Genomic DNA, 26,169 nt, shown 5'->3' with positions numbered 1-26,169 from the left:
TGGCAAGGCCTGCTTCCCCTGGGCCCTCGTCCTCCCTGGCACCGCCCCAGGAGGAGGAGGAGGGGCTGGCAAGGCCTGATTCCCCGGGCCTTCTTCCGATTTGGCAACGCCCCAAGACCAATCTTGGCTAGATGCGAGACTGCGAAGATGTGATCGGCGCGCGCAGCAGGGGAAAAAGTGGGGCAGGCCCAGGGAGTGCTGAGTCACGGAGCGACACCCACAGGGGATAAAAGCAGGAGGAGGAGCTTCGTGGCTCTTTGTGTTGGACAAAGCTGCGAATTTCGCGGGCAATCTGTTTCATGGACGGAAGAATCTCTTTGTGAGTGACTTTTGCTTTATCTGTAATTTCCTGGTTACCTCGGTAACAGACTGTTTCAGAGATTTTGGCAGGCGCATGGGGAAACGTGGCCAGAACATTTCTATGCCAAAAGGAACCCGGCCAAGTGTAAATAAATTATTGGCAGAAGGCCTTTGACTGACTTTTTCTTGGGAGTGTTGGGGGGGAAACAGAACATATCTGAAATATCTTACCTAAGGCTGCAAACTTTGTTGGGTTGTGCATATAAGACCTACTGAGCAATACATACTGAGCAGCAGGATTTACTTCTAGATCAATTTTGTGTAACATGCAGCACCTGCCCTTTGGAGAACATTGCTGCTGGATTTCTAGAAAGCTGTCCTGAGTGTTTTCCTAGGCAAAAGGATTGTGAGGTTAGGCAATTGACTGGTTTCCCTCAGTTGCCATGTTATACCATCTTGCTTTTGTTATTATTAAATGCATTTTTTAATTGTTAATATTTTAATTCTCTTAACCCTGCAGTTGCATTTGCGAGATGGGAGCCCTTACCAATGAATTAAAATAAATAATGAGTAAATCTTCTTGAAAATCCCCCACCCTACTTTTAATTGCCTTTAAGGTAGAAAAATCACAATTACTTCTTGAAAGTTGCACCCAGAGGATAATATTTTCTCTTCTTTCAATTACTTGTGCTTTTCTTAATCTTCTAAATCCAGAACAAAACTTCCAATGATGTTATTTATAATCATATAAACTTAAATGATTTTATTTTAAAAAACCTACCATGTTTATGGACAAAAAGTCCACTCCAAAAGAAATTGTCCTTTGATCTGACTGGTCATTGCAGGAATACAATGTTAATTATTATATAATTTTTCTTAAGATTCTTGTCATCTGAACTAAATATTTTCAACTTATAAACTTATGAATTTATTTGTGAAAAATGCATTCGTGGTCCTATTACAGAATTCAATTGCTTCAGAGAAACGCCTAGCTTCTACCATCTAGATTCATAGAAAAGCATTTGACTTCATCTTTCACTCTTTTAATGTTTTATTGCAGCCTAAAAGTGTTAAGTCTGGACATTACTACTCTGTACAACTTAGTGAGAGCAGTAAAGCTGGATGATTGCAAAAACTTAGTAAGGTTGATTAGCAGGGGAAAAGAGATCATTAGGAAATACCAGGGCCAAATGCTAGACTGGACAATTGGGGAAAAAACACATGGAATAATATATGACCACTTTTAGTAAGGTGGTTAAAATAGAAGAGTTTATTTAACTGTAAGGTTGCCAGATCACCATACAAAAGGAATTTAATATCATTTAGATTGTGTGTGTGTGCACGTGTGTGTGCAAATATGTATGTATGTAAATTTGTATGTAACTAAACTATGTAAACTGAGTAAATTGCCAGGTCTCCATGTAGAGTTGGCACTACAAATTGCAATAAATAATACATCAATACTATTAAAAGCGAAACTACCTAGATGGATTCATAAAATTATTCGGAGATAAGCTCAAATTGATAGACATTTCATATTGATCCTAAGGCTTTAACATTGTTTTTATTTAGAATTTGCCATAACCACCTTGATGATTTTCTTAGTAGGTAGGTGATACAAAAATAATGAATATATTATATTCAGTCAAATAATTTCTCATACAATTCCTGAATCTTTAACTTCATTTCATAAATTTATATGCTTCCCAGAGGAACTTTAAATCATGGGATGAGCTGCATATAAATTTATTAAAATAAATAAACCTCAAATTTCATGATAATTACTGACAAAAGCAAAACCAACTAACCAATCAAAAGAATATTTAAAGTCTTGTGAAATAATCAGATTCATCAGATGATTGATACATTTTTATTTTTTATTTTATTTATTTTTTATTTATTTTATTTTGTCACAACAGTATATATAAGCATAAGCATGAACTAACTATATAATATATAAGCATATATGAGTATACGTATGTAATAACTATATAAATTGGATATAATGAAAGGAAACAGCAGGACAGGAACGGTAGGCACGTTTGTGCTCTTATGCACGGCCCTTAAAGACCTTTTAGGAATGGGGTGAGGTCAACAGTAGACAGTTTTTGGTTAAAGCTTTAGGGATTTTGAGTAGATACCACAGAGTCTGGTAGTGTGTTCCAAGCATTAATAACTCTGTTACTGAAGTCATATTTTCTGCAATCAAGATTCAAGCGGTTAACATTAAGTTTAAATCTATTGTTTGCTCTTGTATTGTTGTGATTGAAGCTGAAGTAATCCTCAACAGGAAGGACATTGCAATAGATGATTCTATGAGTTAAACATAGGTCCTGTCGAAGGTGGCGGAGTTCTAAGTTTTCTAAACCCAAGATTTCAAGTCTGGTGGCATAAGGTATTTTGTTATATACAGAGGAGTGGAGAACTCTTCTTGTAAAATATTTCTGGACACGTTCAATTATATTGATGTCTGAAATGTGGTATGGGTTCCAGACAGGCAAGCTGTATTCAAGAATTGGTCTAGCAAATGTTTTATAAGCTCTGGTTAGTAGTGTAGTGTTTCTGGAGAAGAAGCTACGTAAGATGAGGTTAACAACTCTTAATGTTTGTTAACTCTTAATTTCAAATAACTTGACTCATTGGCAATCAAGGAACTTGGTCATGACCTATAAAGTCCTGCACAGCACAGGTTTTCGTTTTAACTTGAGGGACCACCTATTATCCTTAATATTTGCTTCAACAGATTCATCTGTCAAGGTTGGCGCACTCCAGGTTCTTTCGATTAAAAATGCCATTTTCATCTTCTCTGTTTCCCTCTACTAATTTTCTTTGCCACCATTATTCCTTTGCTTTGTGCTGTTTTCGTAGTTTTATTCTTCTCTGTTTTTAAAATGTTTTAACAATTGTAAGTCATCCAGCATATACATCTATTAAATTATTAAATTATTATTGTTATTATTATTATTATTGAATCATCATCATCATTACTGCAGCCCATCCATCCACCCACACATAACTAAGCTCCACATCTCAAAGGCATCAAATTGGAAAAGCTACATTATCTTTTTTTGAAATCCAGGCTTTTTAGATTGCGGCGGTAAAGAAAACTTCTAAAATGGTTAATGCAGTTTCCAGGGCATGCCAAATATTTTCTTGCTGCAAGTTTTGCTTGGGGAGATCTGTCTTCTGTGTACTGCAGCGTAACTATAGAGTTTTGGCACAGAAGAATAACCGGCATTCAAGAAAGATGAGTGCAGTCACTGCTAAGCAAACAAAATGCCACTTGGGGAAAAAGGTGCATTTCCCCATTAGCTCAGTGCACTGATCTCTCCATGAAAAGAAAACCAGTATTTCTATACCATGGTCATAAGAAGAAAAATAAGGGCTCACTTCCAAGAGTTCATTAGTAGTAGAAACAAAGAGAGAAAACTCCCCATATCTTTTTGCTATTAGTAGGTGAGCACAGAGTTATTCTTGTCTTTCAAAATCCTATTTAAGTAACATAATTGGAAAGCAAAGCATCTAGCTGTGCTGCTGAACTGTCATTAATTAATGAACAGTAGCATCTTCAATAACAACCTGTAGAGGGCAGTCAAATAGCACTGAATGAAACATGCCAAGCTTTAAGTCATAACTGCAATGTTGTGTTAAACTAAGTATAAAAGAAAAATTCTCAAATTTGAATACAAAAACAAGACAATAGAATTTATTCTCTCCAACTCAAACATTTACATGAAACATGCTGGGTTACATTAATACAAAACCACAAAGAGCCGAATAATATATCTATCTTTATATTAAAGCTCATTCTATAAATGAGTTGTTCACTGATAAATGTTTAGTACCTTTGGCAAAAGATTTCTATCTAAATTTCAAGCTCATTACATTACATTAGCTTACATATTATATAGCAGAGATATGAGAAACAATTTATTCAGAGAAATGGGTGAGGTTTTACTTTCCCTTATAAGGCCTCTTGTCATATTTGTATTTGTATCCTCGGTTGAAATTTAGCAGGTGCTCCAAAAATAAACTTTCATGGCTAAAAAAGAAAAGAAAAACTATATTTTCTTCTCTAAAAGAAATTCAATTTTTTTTACTACTGATTCTGTGGGCATGGCTTGTGGGCGTAGCAGGGGAAGGATACTGCAAAAATCTCTATTCCCACCCCACCCCAGGGGAAGAATACTGCAAAAAAACCATTCCCTCTCCACTCCTGAGGGAAGGATATTGCAAAATCTCCATTCCCACCCCACTCTGGGACCAGCCAGAGGTGGTATTTGCCGATTCTCCGAACTACTCAAAATTTCTGCTACCAGTTCTCCAGAACCTGTCAGAACCTGCTGAATTTCACCCCTGGCCTGGAGTTCAATACCTAGAATTCCCTAGCCAGCATACACTATTCCATTTTTGGTTCTCTTCACCACTTCCTCCCCTCAGCAACCTGCAGCCAATGAGTATGCTCAGTGGGCTCTTTGCTGAATAGATCCTAATGACTTTTTCTAGTGCTTGTAAAGTTTGAAATCTCCATCAAGATATAGTAAAAATCATTACTAAAGATAATAAAGTGCTGATATGTTCAATTGGGTTCAAATACAGCAGAGTAAAAAAATGTTGCCCCCATCTTTTTTTTTAATTAAAAAAGTTTTATTTTAACATTCATATCCAATAACATATTTAGTGTACAGTCATATACAATTAATCGGACCTGCCCGGTCACCACCCCCTTCCTTTAACTCTCTTCCCTTCTCTACCTTCTTCTACTTTCCATGACCATCCTCCCCCTTCTCTTATCTACATCCTCTCCTCCTTCCTCCCTACTCCTTTCTTCTCCCTCTTCTATCCCTCTTCCTTCCTTTCCTCTTCCTCCTCTTCTCTTTCCTACCTCCTTCTCTCTTCTCCTTCCTTCCTTCCCATCATTCTGAAATGGTAGCCAAGCAGCTCCGATCTTACATTAGTTATACATCTTCAATCATCTCTGTACATTAACCATCAATCCATTTTCTACCTCATCCCCCCTCCCCCTCCCTTCCCTCCCTCCCCCCACCCCCCGGGACTTCCCAGAACCGAATACAGGGTATAAAACTAACAGTCAAAAATTAAAATATAACACAAATCATAATCCATAGCCACTCCTTAAAACCTTAACTCCCCTTCCAGAAACAAAGAAAATACATTTCTTCCAATCCATTATATATCAGACCTTTCCACTCCTAGAGTTCTCAGAGATTTCCGATTGAGTTGGTGTTTGTTCTTCAATAAAGTACATAGTTTTTAATACCCAACCTTCATCAATCAATACCAAAACAATGTTCCATCTTCCAATATTCACCAAGGATTCTTCTGTAATGTCTTTCTTCCTTAAGCAGTCTTTCAAGAATAGTTCAATTTCCAACTTAATTTCTTAAATTTTACTGTCCAATCTCCAAAGGTAAACAATAATCCATCTTTTCATATCTTTGGTATCATTTACATACATCAAGTAATATTACTAATATTATTGTTAATCCTATATTATCTCCACAATATGTCAATTGTAATAATTAAAATCTGTTTCAGCTCTGTCCACGTTAGCAGTCCTTCACTAATCCATTTCAGTTGCGGAGATGGCCACTGTGTTTTATTCCGCCATTTGGCAGAAGCGTTCCGGATTCCGGAGCTTTTTTCGGGCTATAGAAGGAGTGTTCCCATCAAGCCACCAGAAATCTTCCTGGGGCTTTCCTGGGGGCTCTACTTCAGCCCGAATGCTCACTTCTCCCTCTTTGCCTGAGGGAGAGATTTTCAAGCCGCTTGACAGCAGATTAACGCTGTCTGAACGGCTCTACAGAATCACACAGAACTGGCGGTCTAAAATAGACCGCCATTAACGAAGCGGAGCCACCGGAAGTCCCCATCTTTTTATTGCATTTAATACACCTGATATTCTTTTCAAAACTGAACTAGTTAAAATACCTTCAGCATGACAAAACCGCGAAATTATCTGACAGCAGTCTTCCTGTAAAAGGATTTTTCTCTAGGTGAGCTTACTGTGTTTAAATATTGGAATATATCATATACTTTCAACACAGCAGCAGCAAGTTTACTAAACTGCTGGGGAGATGTTTCCAGAGCATCGCTCCCACCTGCCTACACCTTCTGTTCAAGTACAAGAGAACAAATGGGTACAAAGAGAACCCATTCTTCTAGCATATTTGTCCAAAGCTTGGATATTAAGCCAACATGGAAGATAAAGACAGACCAAAAGAAGTCTTTAAGTCACTTTTTAAATAATATTTTTTGTGATGCTCAATGCCTTAATAGGCACACATAAACATAACAATGGAATTTTGCACTCATTCCTAGTAGATCTATTCCTAAACAGAAACCTCCAAGATAAATTTGTTTTACAATTTCCAACTAGCACAGCCATTGAGATTTTGAGTATTGCAATTTCAACGTAACTGGAAAGCATCAACTTGGAGATGATCAGATTCATTAGAACCGAAATTTTATCAATGGATAAATCAAATTATCAAGAATAGTAATAATCACTACAGTGGCAGGAGGGGTGATAGGATGAACTGACTCCCTAAATCTTATGTATAAACGCCTCCAGTGACAGCTTGTTTATGAGCTTATAAACACCATGAACATATGAAGGAATGCACAGATAGAAAAGTATATATACTGTATTTTTCGGACTATAAAATATTCTGGACTATAAGATGCACCTAGCTTTTGGGCAGGAAAACAAGAAAAAAAATCTGCCTCTTGCCGCCCAGCATCCATCCTGTTTTCATCTGGCCCGCTTGCTGCAGCCCCTTCACCGCTGCCCATTTGCCACCACCGCCCATTCTAGAACAGCTGATCGGCACCGTACCAATTGCTCCTCCCCCACCGCAATATTTGCTGTTTAAGGCGCACAGACATTTCCACCCACTTTTCTGGGGGGGAGGGGGAATGCATTTACTCCAAAAAATACTGTACATGTCCATCCCTAACCAATTTATTCCATTCTAAAAGAAAAAAGGGCATGTTATGGTGGCAATAATAGTTCTAATGCAATTTCTTCTAAGGAAACATTTAGAGAATTATGATATTGATACCAAAGCAGCAGAACTTACACATTTATAAAATGCAAAACAACTAATTCTTAACTAAACTCTCCTAGTGGCTTTAGGCCATGTGTCCATGGCCGTCATAAAATGCTCAATTATTTGGTTCTCTCCGCAAAAATGTTCTTCACCCACTTGCTTCTTTGCTAAGGGACACACTTGTAGGACACTTGGAGACGAATGAAATCAGCAGAGACTAATGAAAGCATCAAGCAGATGGGAGCAATTTGATGGCTTGATTTTTTTTTTTTTTTTTGCACTTACTCTTAGATGTTCTAAACTGGAAAAATGGGATATTAGTATCTATCATGAAAAGGTGTTTTAACTGTAGAAGGCAGTAATTTTTATTCTTTTCACATTTTCACTTCATTACATTTTTAGATATTTAACCAATACTGTATTTCCTTTGGGCAATGGCTACACTGTAACTAAGTAAGAATCAATATTAACATAATCTTTATTACAGATTATAAATGTAACACCAAGACTATTAGATAATGATCCACAAACCCTTAACAATTTTTCATTCTCTGCTCAGGAGATACATCCACATATAAATCTTCCAGTGTAAGGGCACTTTTGTATCCCAAACTCACAGAAACAGTTTGAAAAGTGTTTACGATGATGAGTTTACAACTGAACAACTTAGGAGAAGTAACAAAAATAAATGCCTGTATCCAAACCACTGTAGATTCAACAGTGATAACAATTGCACCACATCTACTCAATAGAAAAGGGCAAGACAAAACAGAACAGTAGTCAAGTACATATCATCTGGGAAATGGAGGAAGAGCTGCAAAGCTATCAAGTAAACAACCCACTTACAGGACCTGAAAGTCAACAGCCAGGAGCAAGGGTAAAATAAGATCTCCACCAAGAGAGAAATGGACCCACAGTGTCTGTGTATATGGATGTATTGTACAAACATGAGGCTCAGACTGATTTCTACTGCAATGCAGCTATACCAGTTATAAATCAATTCAGCTCTTCAATATTGTAAACATCATGGGAAAACAAAAGCCAAAACGCTGCAGATTTTTTGCATTGAATTCCCCCAAGTAGAACTGAGGATATAACTGAACAGCTGATCTACATATATTCAGCAGAGTTGTCTGCTGATGGGAGGCTTTCCAGACATGCAAATGCTTCCACATTTGTTTGCTAACATTTATTTGTTAGATTTATATACTACTTTCCTTCAGGAGCTCCATTTTCCCTTTTCTTCTAACCATAACCCGCTAAGGTATCTTTGTCTAAGAGAGAAAATAACTGCTTAAACCTGGTTCTCTGATGCCAGTTCAATATCTTAAGCAGCAAATCCCACTGTTTAAGGAACCACTGCAGCATTTTAGTTCATAAGAAAGTTTTTTAGATGCACATTTGCTACTGCAGATAGGCACAATATATAGGTGATCTGCAACTGACCACCATTCATTTAGTGACCTTTCAGAGTTACACAGGCAGTAAAAAAAGTAGTTTATGGTTTTCACACATATGACCACTGCAGCATCCCCATGGTCACATGATCAAAATTTGGGTGCTTGGAAACTGGCATGTATTGATGACGACTGCCATGTCCCGGGATCATGTGATTATCTTTTGTAACCTTCTGATAAGCAAAGCCAATGGGGAAAGCTGATTCACTTAACAAATGTGTTACTAACTTAACAAGTACAGTGATGCACTTAACAACTGTTGCAAGGAAGGTTGTAAAATGGGACAAAATTTACTTAGCAATTATCTTGCTTAGCAAAGGACTCAATTGTAGTCTTAAGTTGAGGACTACCTAATAGACAAGTGGCTATTAGTAACATTGCCAACATGACCTGAAAAATGGATAGGCTTTGCTTGCATGCTGAAATGTGACTATAAATGTATAACCTGAAGGGTTTCACATTCTGCTTGGTAGATCTGAATGCTCCCAGAGACTTTCAAACTATTGCCAATACCCTTACACATTATAGTGTGCAATGTCATCACGTCTTACTGAAGCCTGCAACAATCTTGGCTTGCAGGAAGGATATTATCTGTGCATGTATACTAAAAGCTCATTACTTATCATTCACATTAATTTTTACAAGCAATTACCTAAATCAGTAGCTGTGCGTGGTAAATCCGATGCTGGCCTGTGTTCAAGGGATCCTAAACATGTTCAAAAGCTTATCCCTAAGATTTTGCATCTTTGCTAAAGTAATGAGAAATAAACAGTCCCACAAGAAATTTGCAGTGAACAGAAAGTAGAATGCCTTGTAGCCGTTTGACCCAGCTCAGGAGAAAAGAGGGGGGAAATTCCAGAGCTTTTGCTAAATCTATGGTCTCAAGATATTGCAGAACTGTAACACCCAGAATGGACAATGGTAGGTTTGGGAATTGTAGGTCAGTAACATTAGAAGGGCAAGAAGATTCCCATCCTCACGTAGACGAAAACCGCTAAAATATAAGCCTCAAAAGGCCTGATCTCGTAAACCCTGAAAAATACACACATACACAGACAGATAGATGAAATATTTCCCTTCTTACTTGGCAGTTGTTCCAAGACTGGACAGACAATGAGCAATAAATTTCAGTTTCATTTATTACCTGTGGGATTAAGAACGATTATATTCTCTTCAATGATGATCACCAACATCATTGGTGGTCAACCTGGCTATAAAGATCTGGACATCAATGTCTTTCAGTAATGACCTTGAATCTTGCTTCTCTATTTTTTCCTCCACTTTTTGTGTATTGTCTCTTTTAGTTTGTAAACTCTAATCATAAGCCCTTGCCTTTTATGATTATTGATGTGAACTTTTATAAGAAATAATTTCTCTGAAAAGCAATATAAACTGAAATAAAAGGAAAAAAGAGGAAATATTAGAGGACAATGAAAAGACAGAAAGCACGCTATGAACTGCTGGGAGAGTTGACATTAGACTCTATTACAGTTAAGCTAGTAATATACTTTCAAATATTTCACAGTGACAGTTTCTAATTTTACTCATTTACTTGATAAAGATACAATCCAACTTTCACTAGCTGTAACTACAGCTTGAATAGCAGCTTTTTGATAGAAGAGATTGCTTTTCCACTACATTTGCTCAGCAAAATTGATAGTTTCACTTAGCTTTCCAGAATAAGAGGGGAAAATCCTTAATTTCCAGGGGCTAATCATCGTTAGCTCCCGAATGATTGAGTGAGACAATAATAAGACGCAAACCTAAGTGATGTACTGACTTATTTTATTAGTGGTGAGTGGGATTACTTTAGGTGACCAAAAGATTACCCTCCTTAGTTTTTTTCGATAACTTGGATATGGAGGGTGGTGGCGGTGATGAGCATGTTTAAATGATACCCCAGTCTCTCAAGGTCAGCTATGGCTCAAGTCCACATTTTTTAAAAACCCAGTATGAAGAAATGAAAATTATTGAACCTGACTAATTACAGCAATTAAGCAAGGCTATTTACTTCGCATAATTTATTTTTCTTGTGCTGGCCCCAGGAGAAGTAAAGATTATTAGCAAGCACTGGTGCCTTGGCCTTCTATCCACTATCATTCTGTTTACAGAGACTGGCAACACACAATATTTGTCTTCCAAACCATAAGGTTTGCAAATTCTTAAGGAAAAAAAACACTCAAGAGAAGGTTCTCAGTTCATTGGAGTCTGCAGCCTATACATAATGGCATGATTATGGAAGATGGAAAGAAAATATTCAAAACCAATGTTCCCTCTGATTTCTCAGTACAATTCTCCTTTCCTAAAACAAACATATCCTGTTATGCTTTTCATTCCAAGGGGTATCAGTGTATTCTCTAGTACAGATTCTCTGGACAATAGATAATGGAAATATTTTAAAATATTTCCTTTTTTATACCAGCAATTAATGCTAAAACAGGACCATCATTTTAAAAACTGAAAATATTCTTCACATTTTTAATATTTCAAATTCAAAGCATGAATATACAACCAAATTCTACAAAAGGAGGCTCACAGATCTTAAATCTCTGAGTATATCTAACCACTTCAAAGTAATTCTAACACAAAATGTAAAAAAGTCATTAAAATGTCTATGTGTTCTTAATGCATGTTCATTTCCTTACTGTAAAACAGAATACTTTTAAGTTTTTCAGCAAACTTCATACATGACCAGAATTTATCTTCTATATATACATGTTTAAAATTCCCAACTTTTAATTGCTTAATTGTTCAAGAAATATTAACTTTCTGTTATTTTCAGGTAAATAAATGTCAACTTCATTTAATTCATATTTTTTTCCTGTAGCAAAGCTGAGATCTTAAATCTAAAATATTTAAAATGTTTTGAACTAGAAGCAATGTTAATTGTTTCTTTTTTTAGATGTCCAGCTGCATTCTTATGAAATGATGAACTTGCAGTTCTAATATTTATTTAGAGATGGATTTCACTGAAATTAATGGGATATGTTCACAGCCTATGGCATGTAAAAGATGAATCTTAAGCCCTCTCCTTCCCTGCCCTGTCAGTAAATGGGATCCTTTTATGAAATGACAATATTTATGCAGTATAAAATCCCATGAACAAAAAGATTTACACCAAGATCAGCATAATGGAATGTGTTACTAGCTCTTTCATGTACTAATCAGGGCAGTAAGCATTTAAAGCTGCTCTGATCATTCCTGATCTTCACCCTCCTGAGGATAAAGCAGTTTCTTGGCAACAAACAATAAACCCCTTTACTGTTTGCCAAACCAATTCTGTCATGCCAACCTGTCACTCAAAAAAGGCACTACAGGAACCTGTTCACAGTATATTTCCTGGAAAAAGAAAACTGAAGGTGAGCACAGTGGGGAACGATATGGACATATAAATGCCCAGAAAAGCCCAATAGAGCTCAGTGTATAACAAATCCTGGCAACCATTTTCTCCCCAAGCACATCTTAAGGCAGGCCTGGGTGCTACTAAACTGCAAGTGTCTGCTTATGTGTATCTTTAGCAACTCCCATAGTGTGCAACACCAACAACTCATGAACATGTCTGTTCTCTTCAGCATGCTGCAGAGAACAAAGGAAAGCCTCAAGTGCTTCTACAGTTGCACAGACTAAAACCATTTTTTCCTAACAATGTATTTCACCTTTCCAGCCCAGCAAATCTAATCCAAACTATGAGATTCAGAAACTTAACTAGGTAATTAAAATAATTAAAATACTAAAATGCACAAATCAATTTGGTGATATATCTTAATCATGTTTCCATTCCAGGATCATCTTTCTGATAGAATTATTCCATCTGGGGCACTCGTTTCCTCTTGTCTCATAACCTTCAGGAAAGACCCAATGAAGCAGCAGTAGTAGTAGCAGCCTCCTTTCCCCAGCCAGCCATACTTTGTCAGCAGGCATCCCAGTTACTTCCTTGTCCTCCCTCTTTCCACATATAAGTCTGCACCATTTTCCATTCCCTCATGATCCTCAAAAAAGCTGTACTGAAGCCTCTTCCTTCTCCTCTTCCTCAGCTAATCTGTAGAACTGCCTGCCACTTTGCTGGAGGAGGCGGGACAAGGAAGCCATGGACTACTAGGTAAACTGTACCGCCCCCCCCCCCGCTGCTCTCCATTCCAGTGTGTTTTGAAAGGGTCCCATCCCTCCAGGTAGTAAGACCACTATCCAGCCATCCCTACCTTGGCAGCAGGGTCACTCTTTCATTCTTCCCTCACTGGGCACTACCATTAACGAATTTCAAATTTTGCCTCAGTTCTAAAGCAGCCAATGGCCATTAACTTCAAGGACAGCTGACTGGGTGCAGGGGCCAAAGGTAGATGAGGAAGAAGTAGGGATACACCCTTCCCAACTTCTTTGTGCCCTACAACCTATAGGTTTCCAGGAAGTGTAATCAGAAGACGTGGTAGTGTTATCATGAACACAACTTTGTCAAGTTTCAATCCCTTGGTAATCATGGATCCATGCATTCTGTAAATATTTTTGATTATGCTGCTCCAAAAATTGTTATTCTATGATGCAATATTTCATCCAATTGAAGGTTACAAAGTATCAATAAGATTTTAAGTAGTATAGGGATAAACTATATAATGGATATTGTTTTTAATGAAATTTTTACCGACTGCTGTATTTTTATCTATTCTAGAATTTGCTATGTATTGATCTACAGTTATAAATCACCATTAAGTTGTAACATTTAGTGACATAAAATTTAATAAATGAACTGCACCGAGTAAGTAAGATTCCATCTACACAACTGCCAATGAAGTAAATCACTGCTTCTTTTTTTTAGTAGCATATTTTAATACAATTTTAAGCATACTATTCCTCTTCCCCACCTATTCCAGCCAGCCATTCTTTCATATATAATCCTCACAGCTATGACTGCATGTCATACAAAATAGGCTCCAAAATGTTACAAAAATATCTGGAGTAAATAGAAACAGGAACAAAGTTCCAAGCAGAAACATATGAAATGTCAGTTATGCTTTTAAAAAATATGCTACCAAAAGTGTTCAAAATTAAAAATTGCTGGATTTGGTAATTATTTATTTATTTGTTTGTTTGTTTGTCAAACATGTACAAGATGACAAATATAGGTGTGAACATAAACATAAACAAAGGAAGTAAATACAAATAAATAAATTAACTTTACAAATAGATAATAACTGATTTATGTTTAACCCATTTCCTGCAGAGACATACTGGAGGCAATTCAGCATTATTAGGATCAGATGCTATATGGATTGTATACATTCTCACATAGTCCAAACCTGAAAGTAGATCAGGCCATTAGCAGAATAAGAAGCAGATGAAAACTGTACTGTATCTCTTCTAAAGAAAGAATATTTTTTTATTCTTTGCATGGAATTCGTAAGATAGGAGCAAGACATTTGAACACTATTACAACTTTTATAAACTTTTATATTTTTTTTTCATAATGGCTTCTTAGCTTTTCTACAATAAATTCCCTTATCAGACTTTATCTACTTATTTTTCAAGTCTGTATGGCTGCCCATCTGACAAAACAAATGACTTCTTGGATTGTTGTGTGACACTCTATCCAAGCTGTTAGGAGGAAATGCTAGATCTATTAATTAAGTAGCTAAGAAACTTTTAATGACGGGAAGAGGAGGGGAGGGCAGGAGAGGAGAGGAGAGGAGAGGACTTACCTGCAAACTGAACATTGTCTCTGTGGCTGCAAAGCTGTAAACATCACAATCACTGAATAGTTGCGAGGTGGCGCCTTCACAAACCTTCTGAATTTGTCTCCATTCATACGGATGACTGAACGCCTTGAACTCCATTCAATAAGCTGTTCCACCTTCTCAGCTAAAAGATTCTGAAATCAAACATAAAGATAAAGGCTGCATTAAAAAAGTTTTATATGCTAGGTTGCTGCCATATAGATGCTGTACTTCTGGAGTCACAAACTTAATAGATGCTTCTGCTAGAATAATTTTATCCTGCCATTTCCCTGTAGAAAAGTTGGTTTAAGGAGACATTCTAGTGGTCTAAGTTCATGAACATGTCTGAAATAACGATGTCTGAAAGGACTGAGTAATGTAAGCAACTTCAGGTGCCTTTTTTCAAAAATAAAATCTAATAAATTATAAAATTATAATATCCCATGGGTTAATTAAAATCCCACATTTAATCAGTGAAATCTCTAAAGATTTCAGCCATTTGAGCTTATTTAGAAGGGACATGGAGTTTACTCTGCAGTCAGAACTGGAAAAAAAAGATTAATAAAACTTGGGAAAGAATCTTCCATTCACATCAAAGCTTCTTGAAAATCTATTATTTAACTAGGCATTTATAGTGCCAATTTTGTACTATGGAAATACAGAAGAATTACAGTTAAGTGCCATAACAAAGTGCCAGAATTCCTCTCCCTGTCCCAACAGCAGAAATGCATATTTCACTGGTTAGTTGCTGATACAACATGTATTAATAGCAGCTGTCAATCCATAATAAAGAACTGACATATGACAATAAAAAAGCCTGTATATTATAGGTGATGTGAAGATACGGTTCTATAAATCTGACCAATCTGAAATAATTCCTCTTTTGTCCATTTCACCAGCTGGGACCAGACCAGATACTTCAACGTTTGCCTTATTTGTCCAACCTTTACTCCTTAGCATCTGGAATTTTTTATTGGCCTTCATGTCACCTACCTGGACAAAAAGTAACTATGGAAGGAAATCACAAACTATTTGCCCCCAATTAAATTAAGTGCAGTATTAAATCTCTGGATGTCACATTGCAGATTTACAATTATGAATAATGATCTTTCAAAACTGTCTTCCAGCCATCTAACATAATAGCCTCCCTATTTGATTAAGATGGGCAGCCATATAAATTTGCAGAATGAATGAGTGAATAGAAAAAAAATAAGTGAGTATTCTGAAATTACACATGTTGATCCTCTCAACAGGGAATGATGAACTTGAAAGGGTCCTTGGTGATCTCTGAGTTTAGCTGTCTTCTTGCAAATGTTTCATTACCCAAGCTAGGTAACATCAGTGCTAGTAAGGAATGGAGTTTGCTCTCAGCTTATATTCTAATAGCTTGTCCTGTCAATGTTGGTCGGGATGGTCTTAGAGGTTCTTTGGTTGGGCTGTTGGCTTGTTCCACAGCTCCTTGATTGGAATGTTGTTTACTTGATTAGGGGTCTGATGTTAATCTTGGAGATAATGTATGCTCATCTGGGTGCTCATTGCTTGTGGCGAGGCATTTTGATCTTTTTGTTTCCTTTTTGGCTTGTTGATTGTCTCTTTTGCATATTGTTAATGTCTATGTGTCTACTGATGGCTAATTTGTCAGAGTGGCAGGTCCCTAGAAATTGCTTAACATTTTTGGACTTGGCTTGATCTAGGATGGTTGGTTTCTCAATTGAAACTATGGTTAAGTTAGACCATATTTTGTTAAATTAAAGAGTTTTCATCATGTCTTCTGACTGCTGGCTGGTGTTTGTGGATAAATTCTGCCAGCCTTCTACATCTTTGTCCTAATAGTTTTGAAGTCATTACACTGTAGGTTATAGATCTCCATTTTTTTCCTCCTGAGGCTGCTAGGTCTTTTGGTGTACTTAGGATGTTTTAAAGGGCTTTACTGCAACAGCCACTACATAGGACAAACAGGCAGATGGTTAGATTAATTTCCTCTCTGGCCTGTATTAGTGTACATCTATTGGCAAAGGGAAGTTCTTTTCACTAATACATTTGGAGAACAAATATTGAAACTAGTCTCAAATATATATATGCAATCTTGCCCATCCTGCTGCTACTCAGCTACATCATGTAGTTTAAATTTACATAGTTCTGTCATGTAATGTATGGTTGTTGCCCAAAAACAATTCATAAATCTTCATGGGGTAAGAACCACTATCTTGTTTATGATTTATAGAAAATAATACAACTGTTTCCTGTTACATTTTTTCAGAGCATACAGCAAATACCCATTGGTTGGCTAAAATGGCAGCTTCTGAGTTGCCAACACACTTATAGATGGCAAATTTAGGATTAAGGTGAGAGGATTATCACAGGATTAGAGAGTTGCTGAGTTCCTACCACTAGGAAACAGATGATTTAGAATGGCTTGTCATGTTATCAAGGCTGAATGGATAATGCATCCTGTTCTGAATAAAATCTCTGGTATCTCTGTTGACACAGGATACTAAGATTTACATAAATCTCACAAATATAACTGTGGCCTCTGCTTGTTCAGTTATATTGGATGCTTTTTAAGTTTTAGACATTTGGATGTAGACAAGAACCTTGAAAAGATGAGGCTTGATAAAAGCATCCAAGACGGAAAATCTAACTGAAGGGCTGCTAGTAGAAAACCTAAATTCCCTCATATAAACAATTTTCAAAAACCTTCAATATTTTATTTTTTTATCAAAATGTTTGAACACATTGTGACATTTCAATGTCATCCGCAGATGGCAATGATTATTTGGATGGTGGTGTGTTTCTAATATTTTGGAGCACAGAAAGTTTTACTGGATTGAAAGTTCCAACATAGCTTTAAATAGCTATGTTAGCTTCAAAATAAAATGCTGGTTTCAACACTTTTCTTTAAATCCATGAAGACAAAAATATCAGCCCCCTATATTGACAACATTACTCTACCATTTGATAATGTTTGAAGCCTGGATGAAGGTTACTGCCAGCCCTGCAAATGGACTAGAATCAACTCCACTAGAATCAACTATAAATTATAGTTTATTGAGATAGGCTTTAATAATGGACCCTAAGGGACAGTTCGTGCTTTCTCTCTTCTATTTCTTATAACTTAGTGAATCTGGGAGATATTTGCCTGGCCACTTCAAACATTATCGAGTTTCCCAGAATATAAACTATGTCGCACTCCTCTTTACCTTGGTAACTGTTGCATATTGTACCTTGATGAACGTATCTTTTCTTTTATGTACACTGAGAGCATATGTACCAAGACAAATTCCTTGTGTGTCCAATCACACTTGGCCAATAAAAATTCTATTCTATTCTATTCTATTCATATTTCTGTCAAGGTCATCTCCAATATTCTAGTCCAGGATAGAACAAAATAACAGAATTGGAAAGGATCTTGGAGGTCCTCTAGTCCAACCCCCTGCTCAAGCAAGAGACCTTATACCATTCCAGAGAAGTGGCTGTCCAATCTCTTCGTAAAAGCCTCCAGCGATGGAGCACCCACAACTTCTGAAGGCAAGCCATTCCACTGATTAATTATTTTGCAGGAAATTTCTCCTTAGTTCTAAGTTTGCTTCTCTCCTTGATTAGTTTCCCATCCATTGCTTTTTGTCTTGCCTTCTCTTCTAGTGCTTTGGAAAATAAGTTGCCCCCCTTTCTTTCAGGCAGCCCCTCAAATATTGGAACACTGCTATCATCTCACCCCTAGTCCTTCTTTTCACTAGATTTACTCATATCCAAATCCTGCATCTTTTTTGCTCTTCTTTGCACTCTTTCCAGAGTCTCAACATCTTTTTTATATTGACATGACCAAAACTGGATGCAGTATGCCAAGTGTGGTCCTACCAAGACACTTTACTAACATTTCATGTGATCTTGATTCTATCCGTTTTAATGCAGCCTAGAATTGCATTGGCTTTTTTGGTGGCTGCAGCAGCCAATAAATTTAAATAAATAAGAAAATAATAATATGAGTACACACGATCAACTTGGCAAATAATTTATGCTGGGAAGTACATAACAAAATGTACAAAATCCCTGCTGGTTCTGCTGGACCTCTCTGCAGCTCTCAGTTCTATTCATTGAATAATAGTGATTAAAAACAATGCTGAATGATATTAATGAGAAACTCTATTGATGGAAACTCACAAAAAATGAAATCAGTTGATGTACATGTAAATAAGATGCCATTCAATAAATATATACGCATACTACCAACAAATCTATCCAAAGAACACCACTAATTATTCAAGGTACACAAGAAAGCTGAACACAATAAATGGCAGGCTGGAAGAGCTGTTTGCCAACACTGCCAATTGAAAATTATCTTAAGTGGCTAGCAACCTACTGTCTTTGTGATTAATAACTCAAGACAATGTATACAATCTGAACAATGCACTGTTTCTTTAAAGTATGCCAGCTATATACTGGCAACTAATCAAAGCCAAATTACAGAACAGGGTGAAAAAGGTACATTTAAAACAGTTAATCCTAGAACCATTATTAAAAAGGCACAACAAAGAATATTGTTCAGGAAGTTCAAACTGCCCCAGGAGTTATTGATACAATTTTATAGAATTATTGAGTCTGTCATTTGTTCTTCTATAACTGTCTGGTTTGGTACAGCAATCATGCTGCTCTCTATGCTGAGTATATATTAAGGAAAACTGGTTTGAAAGAAGATAAGCAATATTGGCAACTGGAAGAAGAAATATCAATATGCTGTGCTATGCTGATGACATACCCTGATAGCCCAAAATGCAAAGGATCTGCAAGCTCTTGGAACAAAAGTCAGGAACACAGTGAAAATGGGGCTAAAATAAAAAATATAAAGAAGATTAAAGTAATGACAACAGGCATAATAACCACCATTAGAATTGACAAGGAAGATATGAAACTGGGAGAAAGCTTCTTCTTCTTTAGGATAAATTATCTATAATAAAGGAACAAGCAACCAAGAAATATAATAATAGTAGAGCAGTAATGAAGACCTTGGAAAAGAAATTCAAAAACGTTGATATATCTATACCTACAAAGATAATAATAGAACAGAAACAGGTATTCCCTGTGACATTCTATGGAATTGAAACTTGGACTCTGAAGAAACAGGATAGAAAAAGTATTGATGCTTTTGAACTGTGCTGTTGGAGAAGATGGCAGAGAATACCATAGATAGTGACACTTCCTGAATATGCCATGGTGAGCTATCGCCTTGCTGGCTTTCACTGGCTAGCACAGCAGCTTTTATGAAGAGAATTGCTGTCATAATCTCTCTGGAACAAAGAAGAGGTTGAGATCATCCATATGACCCAGGACAGCTGCTCCTCATGAGTAGATTACAGAAACTGCCATTTTTACAGATTGACTTATGCATGAAGTAGTGAGAGTCAAGACTAAATCACACTCTCATAGCAGCCTTTACCAACATAAAGCCTGACCAAACTTTATATCATAATCAACTTTTTTGGATTTTTATTTCATTTTATTTGTTGCCTATTGGATACATTAAGACCCTTTGGATGGGCAAGGTTTTATTGTATTCACTGGGTGAGTTTCTGCCTCCTTAAAAGACAACAGCTTAAATTTTATTTTAAAGGTTTCAAAAGTACATGATTTTTTTTTTAACTATGCAGCAAATGGGTATTTAGTATATGGATTTTGGAAAGTTAATAACGGATTAAGGGACCAGAGGGATTTGGAATTATAGTTTTGAATTATTTAGAAGATATTTTCTCATGGGAAAAAGGAGATTGCTTTTTGTTTTGTTTTCTTTTGTTTTGTTCTGATAAGGAGCCCTTGAAGGCTGGACATTAGAGCCAGAGAATAAAGAAAATGGAGCAGAAATCCTTAGTGCAAATTTTTGAATATTTTTCAACATTTTTGGACAGAATGTATCAAATGCTTGATAAAACCAACAGTGCGTGTTCTAGTGAATTTATAAAACCGCTGCAATGAAAATCTATGAAATTAATTTAAAGGGGAATTTAAATGTAGTACAACTGAATCTGATGGATGACTTATTCTCTAAAAGATATAAACAGATATTAAACCAGGAAACTAATCAGGGTAATTATTTCTTCTGAATAAACAAAAAGCTCTGCTAAGCCTTGCAAAACTTTTTTTAGAAGTGACAAACAAAAGCATAAATTTTACTTATTGATAGAAAAGCAATCTATTAAAGTTCTGAAGGATTTCGACTTTGAAACACAAATGAGCAGCAAACTACCCCTGGGATTTATTTTTCTGGGGAAGAGAGGAGGAGTTGTAGTTTATTTTTTTAAAAAAAATCAGGGAAGATTTTATAAGATTGGCTTGTTTGACCAAAGTTAAAAGAAGAAAATAGTTATATCTGGATGCCTTTCTGGAGTTTTGTTCACAATGATTGATCGATGAAGCATTTGGACCTTGTTTTTCTTATCTCTAAGAGATGAGCTATGGGAGAAGAGAGATTATGTTTTGTTTAGAGAGGATCATAAACTACTAAAATTGTTAGTAGTGTTTACCCTTCTGGGTTGAAGCGGAAAATTACTTCTTTTTTCTCCTTCCCTTTCTCCCTTTTTTTTTAAAAAAAAAACCTCGTTTGTTTGTTTGTATTTTTTGTGTTGACTTTTATTCTCTTCATTTATAATTCTTAATAAAATTATTTGAAAAAAATACCATGGATATCCCAAAAAAAGAAAAAATGGCTCAATGAACAATAAACCCAGAATTCTCACTCAAAGCACAAATGACCAGGATAAAATTATTTACTTAGGATACACAGGCCTATTTCTCTGGAGAAAGCTCTAATAATGGGAAAGGTAGAAAGAAAGGGGAGACTATATGGCAGCCAGTGTTAATGAGTGCATAGTTTAAAAGACCTATAGGACCAGGTTAGAGGGAGCTAATCTATCTATGTAGTTGCTAAGAGCTGCCACATACAGGTACCTGATGGTATATAATCAAGCAGCTTTGTATATTTTGTTTCAAAATATGAAACTGTATATAACACATCAGTTAATGTCATTCAATTACCCAAGAAACATCCATTTTAATTGGTAAACGTTATTTAGTTCTCAAAAGTAATTAATTTGTATAGAATTAACCAAATATATTGAAATTTTTACCCAAGAACTTTCCCATATGGAGCTGTCCAAGCCACTTTCTCTTCTAGCACATTCAGGCTAACAGATCATTTCTTATGAAAAATCACAAATTTAATATATTAAAATATTTAAAACCAATCACTAAAATTTGGAACTCAGGTATGAAACAGCCAGTAACAGTAACAGAGATGGAAGGGACCTTGGAGGTCATCTGTCCAACCCCCTGCTCATGTAGGAGACCTATACTAGGGATTCGAACTGCCAAACTGCCAGCCTTTCTGATCGACAAGCTCAGCGTCTTAGCCACTGAGCCACCTAGCCAGGCATATCACCTTCTGGAAGACCACAAGATAGCATCAGTGGTGCAGTATCTTTCAAGGGGGACACACATGGAAATGAGAGTAGGAAGCTTCTTGGGAGAAAAACCAATACCACTCCATGCATTCTTAAATGTCCGGAACCAAAGAAACTTGCACCATCAAATCGGGGGGGGGGGATGCATTTTTGGGAGTTTTGAAGGTCTCTTGTGGCTTGAAGATTACCCAACAGTGCTTTAAACACTCAAAAAAACACCAAGGAAACATTGAGAATTAAGTAATTAAATTGGGGTGTAAACAAGAAACTGACTTGCTTGAGCTAGAGGACATGCCAGAAAGGACCAAGAAAAAGGCATACCCCAGAAAAACCAAATGCTTTTACACGACTACCTTCCAGAAGGATCCAAGGGTCAATTAAAACAACAGTACCATTTTCTGTTCTGTGACTCACTCAACAGGGCATAGAGAGAGATTTCAACAGCTTTTGATAGTCACATAAATGAGAAATGGCTGCAAGTCAGAATCCAATTTCAACCTGATTTCAGATACTGTGAGATATGCTCACATAAACAACACTAGATCTACAGATATCCAAATGGTCACTGGGTCTATATTTCTTTAAAAGTGTCTTTTTGTCTCTTAGTAAATACTGTTAAAATTGAGAAAAATGCATATCTTGGGGAGGGAGGGGAGAGCAGATTCAGGAAGACAGCACATAAATTCTACAAAGAATTTTGTATAAACCAAAACATTGCCCACCCAATAAGGAACCAATATCATACACAGATTCAACTGCAAATATTTCAATCAACAATATTAGCACAAGCCAGATGCTGATTATCACAAAGAACAAAAGAACACATAACTACAACGAAGTTGTTAGACCAGAAGTACTTATCTGTGCCTTCAAAATGAACCATACATTTGACCAGGTAAACATAGAAATAATTCACTAAGCAAACAGCAGAGGAGCCAGAAAATTCTTGAAAGCCTTGAACTCAAATGAAGGAACCATCATCCAAATAGTAACACTAGATACAAGTTACCTCCTAATCAGGTACAAAATCCAAACCATTCACAACAGACTGACAAGGCAGACCCATCAGAACAGAATTAATACCATGCCCAAGTAATAATTAGTAGTTTCCAAAAAGTGTCCAAACACCAAACCCACAGAATTCATGACTGAACATAGGGCAAAGCAAATCTCACTTCTAGATTTTTGAATTAAGGAAATCTTATTGGAATACAGTCAGATGTTTGCAGCAATTGTAATCTCCATTACAGTGCAGATCTTCCTAGGCTTGGAAGTCCCCACTGCCCTGAAAAGGTATATAAAACAAAACAAAACAAAACACTACTGCTTAGTATTCCATGAGATTAGTGAGATAAGTCTTACCAGGACTTCTGAGAAGAATGGAAGATTGAAATCAGCTCTGCGTAAGGGAAGCTGATGACTGTAGCTGAGATCAGGGAAGTGATGAGCAGATTGGCTCCTTTAACTATTTCTGAACCCAGAAAGAATGTGACTCAACCAAACTGCACTCCATATGCTCTTCACAAAGAGACTCCAAGGCAGTAGTCTCTGAAGAGTGGAGAGCTGGGAGCAGGAGAAATTTGCCATAGTTGTTCAAGCCAAAATTGGAGCTTTCCAATGGATACTTCCTTTACTAATCCCAAAGGTGCTTTTTCAGGAGGCAACTAGACTTCCTTGTTTTTTCTTTGTCGATATTTCGCTTCTCATCCAAGATGCTTCTTCAGCTCTGATTAGATGGTGGGAATGGAAGGATTGGATTTTTACAGTACAGACTTTTAGCTATGCAATTTGGGATCAACACCCTTCAAATGGTGTAGAGTATGAACAGATTTCCAGAAAAAAATGCAGACTACTGGAACCATTAGCACTACTCAGGACCCTGAGGACACAGGTAAAATTCCAAGTGGTTCAACAACCTCAAAAAGATTGCAAAGGACCAGCTGTCTACAAGGAATATAAATCCTTCCATTCTCCATCATCTAGTCAGAGCTGAAAAAGCTTCTTGAATGAGAAGCGAAACGTCTTCAAAGAAAAAAACAAGAAAGACCAGTTGCCTCCTGAAAAAACACCTTTGGGACAACCATGACCAGGATGACTGAGAATCACTACAGACTTCCTTTGCTGAGTTAATAGGCACTTTTCTGATATCACCTAATAATTACTTAAAGAGGTTAAGACACCTTTGAAATGACAAGCCGGAAACAGTGGGTGAATGCCTTCAAAGCTTAATATAAGAAAATGAAATTGCTTCTTTAAAATCTTTAAGAATTTAAAATAAGAATGAAAAAGCAAGACAAGGTTCTGGCTATAGAAAGTTTTAAACAACTTATGGGCTCTGAAAATATTGGAATATTTGATTTTGAATAAGGTTTCAAAATTAATTTTCAGGTATAAATGTAGTTTTGTGGGAAAAAAATTATTTTTGATACTGGATATATAACCAGAGAAATATCATAAGCAACTTATAATGGTGTTCCAAAGCTTTTTGAAGAATTGCAGTAAGACTTTGAACAACTGATAGCTGTGTTGTCTGTTCTTAAGAACAGTCTGTTCCCACATTAAGCTATATAAAAGGATTTGTAATAAAATCTGTAAATGTGAATAAGAATTTGCCATTACATTCCAAAAACTGGGTGAGTCTTAAAACTTAAGAACAAAATAAGAATGTCAGTTTCAGTAATTGAATTTTTTTTTTTTCCGGACTTTAAAAAGAGATTTTTAAAAAAGTAATTTGCAACAAGGATCAACAATCATTTGAATGGATTAAGGAACAACATTGTTTTTATGTAAAAGGAAAGAACATAAAGATGTTTTACTTGATCATGGTTGAAATGGAACATGTTATTTTTTATAGTTCTTTTTGGACCTGCTGACATCTAGACTAGAAAGACGTTGTGCTTTGGATTTGCTTACCGCTGGCATAGTGTTTAAGCCTTTTCCCTACAGTCATTTTATGTCTCCTAATCTGACAGCATTTAAATAGGTTTTGCATCTGATTGTCTTTTCCATAAAGCAAGGGATGTTTATGAACTTATTCTCTTTAAAGGAAACATTATCCTTTTTTGTCATCTTAAATTCAGCCTTTTGTTTACACCAGGGGTGTCCAAACTACGGCCCACGGGCCAACTGCGGCCCCCGGGTCAGTTTTTATTGGCCCGCAGCAAATTCTGAAAGTATAATTGAATATGGCCCTTTTCGGCCGCCTCCCGGTACTTGCCCGGTGGTTCGCTGCGAGGCTCGCAGCTCCTCCCCATGGGCGGGGAATAATGAAGGGAGGGGGCGGAGGAGGCGGCGAGCGGGAAAGAGGCTGCTGGCCGTGCCTGACCCCAGCAGTTCTACCCTCGCCTTCCTCGGGCCGCCTGGCGAGGCTCCTCGCGCCTCCCCATGTCGGACACGCGTGGCGGCAGTGACAGCCATCGAGAAACAGGTGAGGAGGCAGCGAGCAGGAAAGAGGCTGCTGGCCGTGCCCGACCCCAGCAGTTCTACCCTCGCCTTCCTCGGGCCGCCTGGCGAGGCTCCTCGCGCCTCCACCCCTTGGGCAGGGAATAACGAAGGGAGGGGGCGGAGGAGGTGGCGGCGAGCGGGAAAGAGGCTGCTGGCCGTGCCCGACCCCAGCAGTTCTACCCTCGCCTTCCTCGGGCCGCCTGGCGAGGCTCCTCGCGCCTCCACCCCTTGGGCAGGGAATAATGAAGGGAGGGGGCGGAGCAGGCGGCGGCGGAAAGAGGCTGCTGGCCATGCCCGACCCCAGCAGTTCCCTCGCTCTTTAAGACTTGTGGACTTCAATTCCCAGAGTTCCTCAGCCACACCCCAAAATAAGCCACGCCCACAGAACTAGTACGAAAAAAAATTAGCCCTTCCTCCCCCCTCGTTCAATGGTGTGGCCCGGGCCTTTGCTTATTTTTCTGTATTTGGCCCTCACCAAAAAAACTTTGGACACCCCTGGTTTACACTATGATATTGGGACCACTTTATGACTTTTAAATATGGATTTGTTTACAGTTAAAAGATATAGCATGATGACTTTAACATTTTTTAATTGTTATTTTAGGGCTGTTTGGACACCTTATTAATTCCATGGTTGGAGAAAATGTTACTTATTGGATTTGCTTATACTTAAGCATTGAGTTATAGGACGAAGAACTTTATATCTGTTAATTAAGATGAAGTGAAATGATAGTAACAG

General features: G+C 37.2%; 1 protein-coding gene across 5 annotated transcripts in view; it reads right to left on the bottom strand.

Moving 5' to 3' along the window:
• TUSC3 (tumor suppressor candidate 3) overlaps nucleotides 1-26,169 on the bottom strand; it is a 128,479-nt gene that overhangs the window by 79,138 nt on the left and 23,172 nt on the right. For 4 of the 5 annotated variants that reach the window (XM_058193551.1, XM_058193550.1, XM_058193554.1 and 1 more), the window contains exon 2: nucleotides 14,521-14,690. In XM_058193551.1, the coding sequence (XP_058049534.1) occupies nucleotides 14,521-14,627 (107 nt within the window). In that variant the 5' untranslated portion in view covers nucleotides 14,628-14,690. Of the gene's footprint in view, nucleotides 1-14,520; nucleotides 14,691-23,348; nucleotides 23,376-26,169 lie in introns of those variants that run through there. The other variant, XM_058193552.1, reaches the window with a different exon arrangement.

This window comes from Ahaetulla prasina, chromosome 8 (assembly GCF_028640845.1).
Source record: "Ahaetulla prasina isolate Xishuangbanna chromosome 8, ASM2864084v1, whole genome shotgun sequence".
Taxonomy (NCBI): domain Eukaryota; kingdom Metazoa; phylum Chordata; class Lepidosauria; order Squamata; family Colubridae; genus Ahaetulla; species Ahaetulla prasina.
This window is presented reverse-complemented; position numbering and strand designations above follow the sequence as displayed.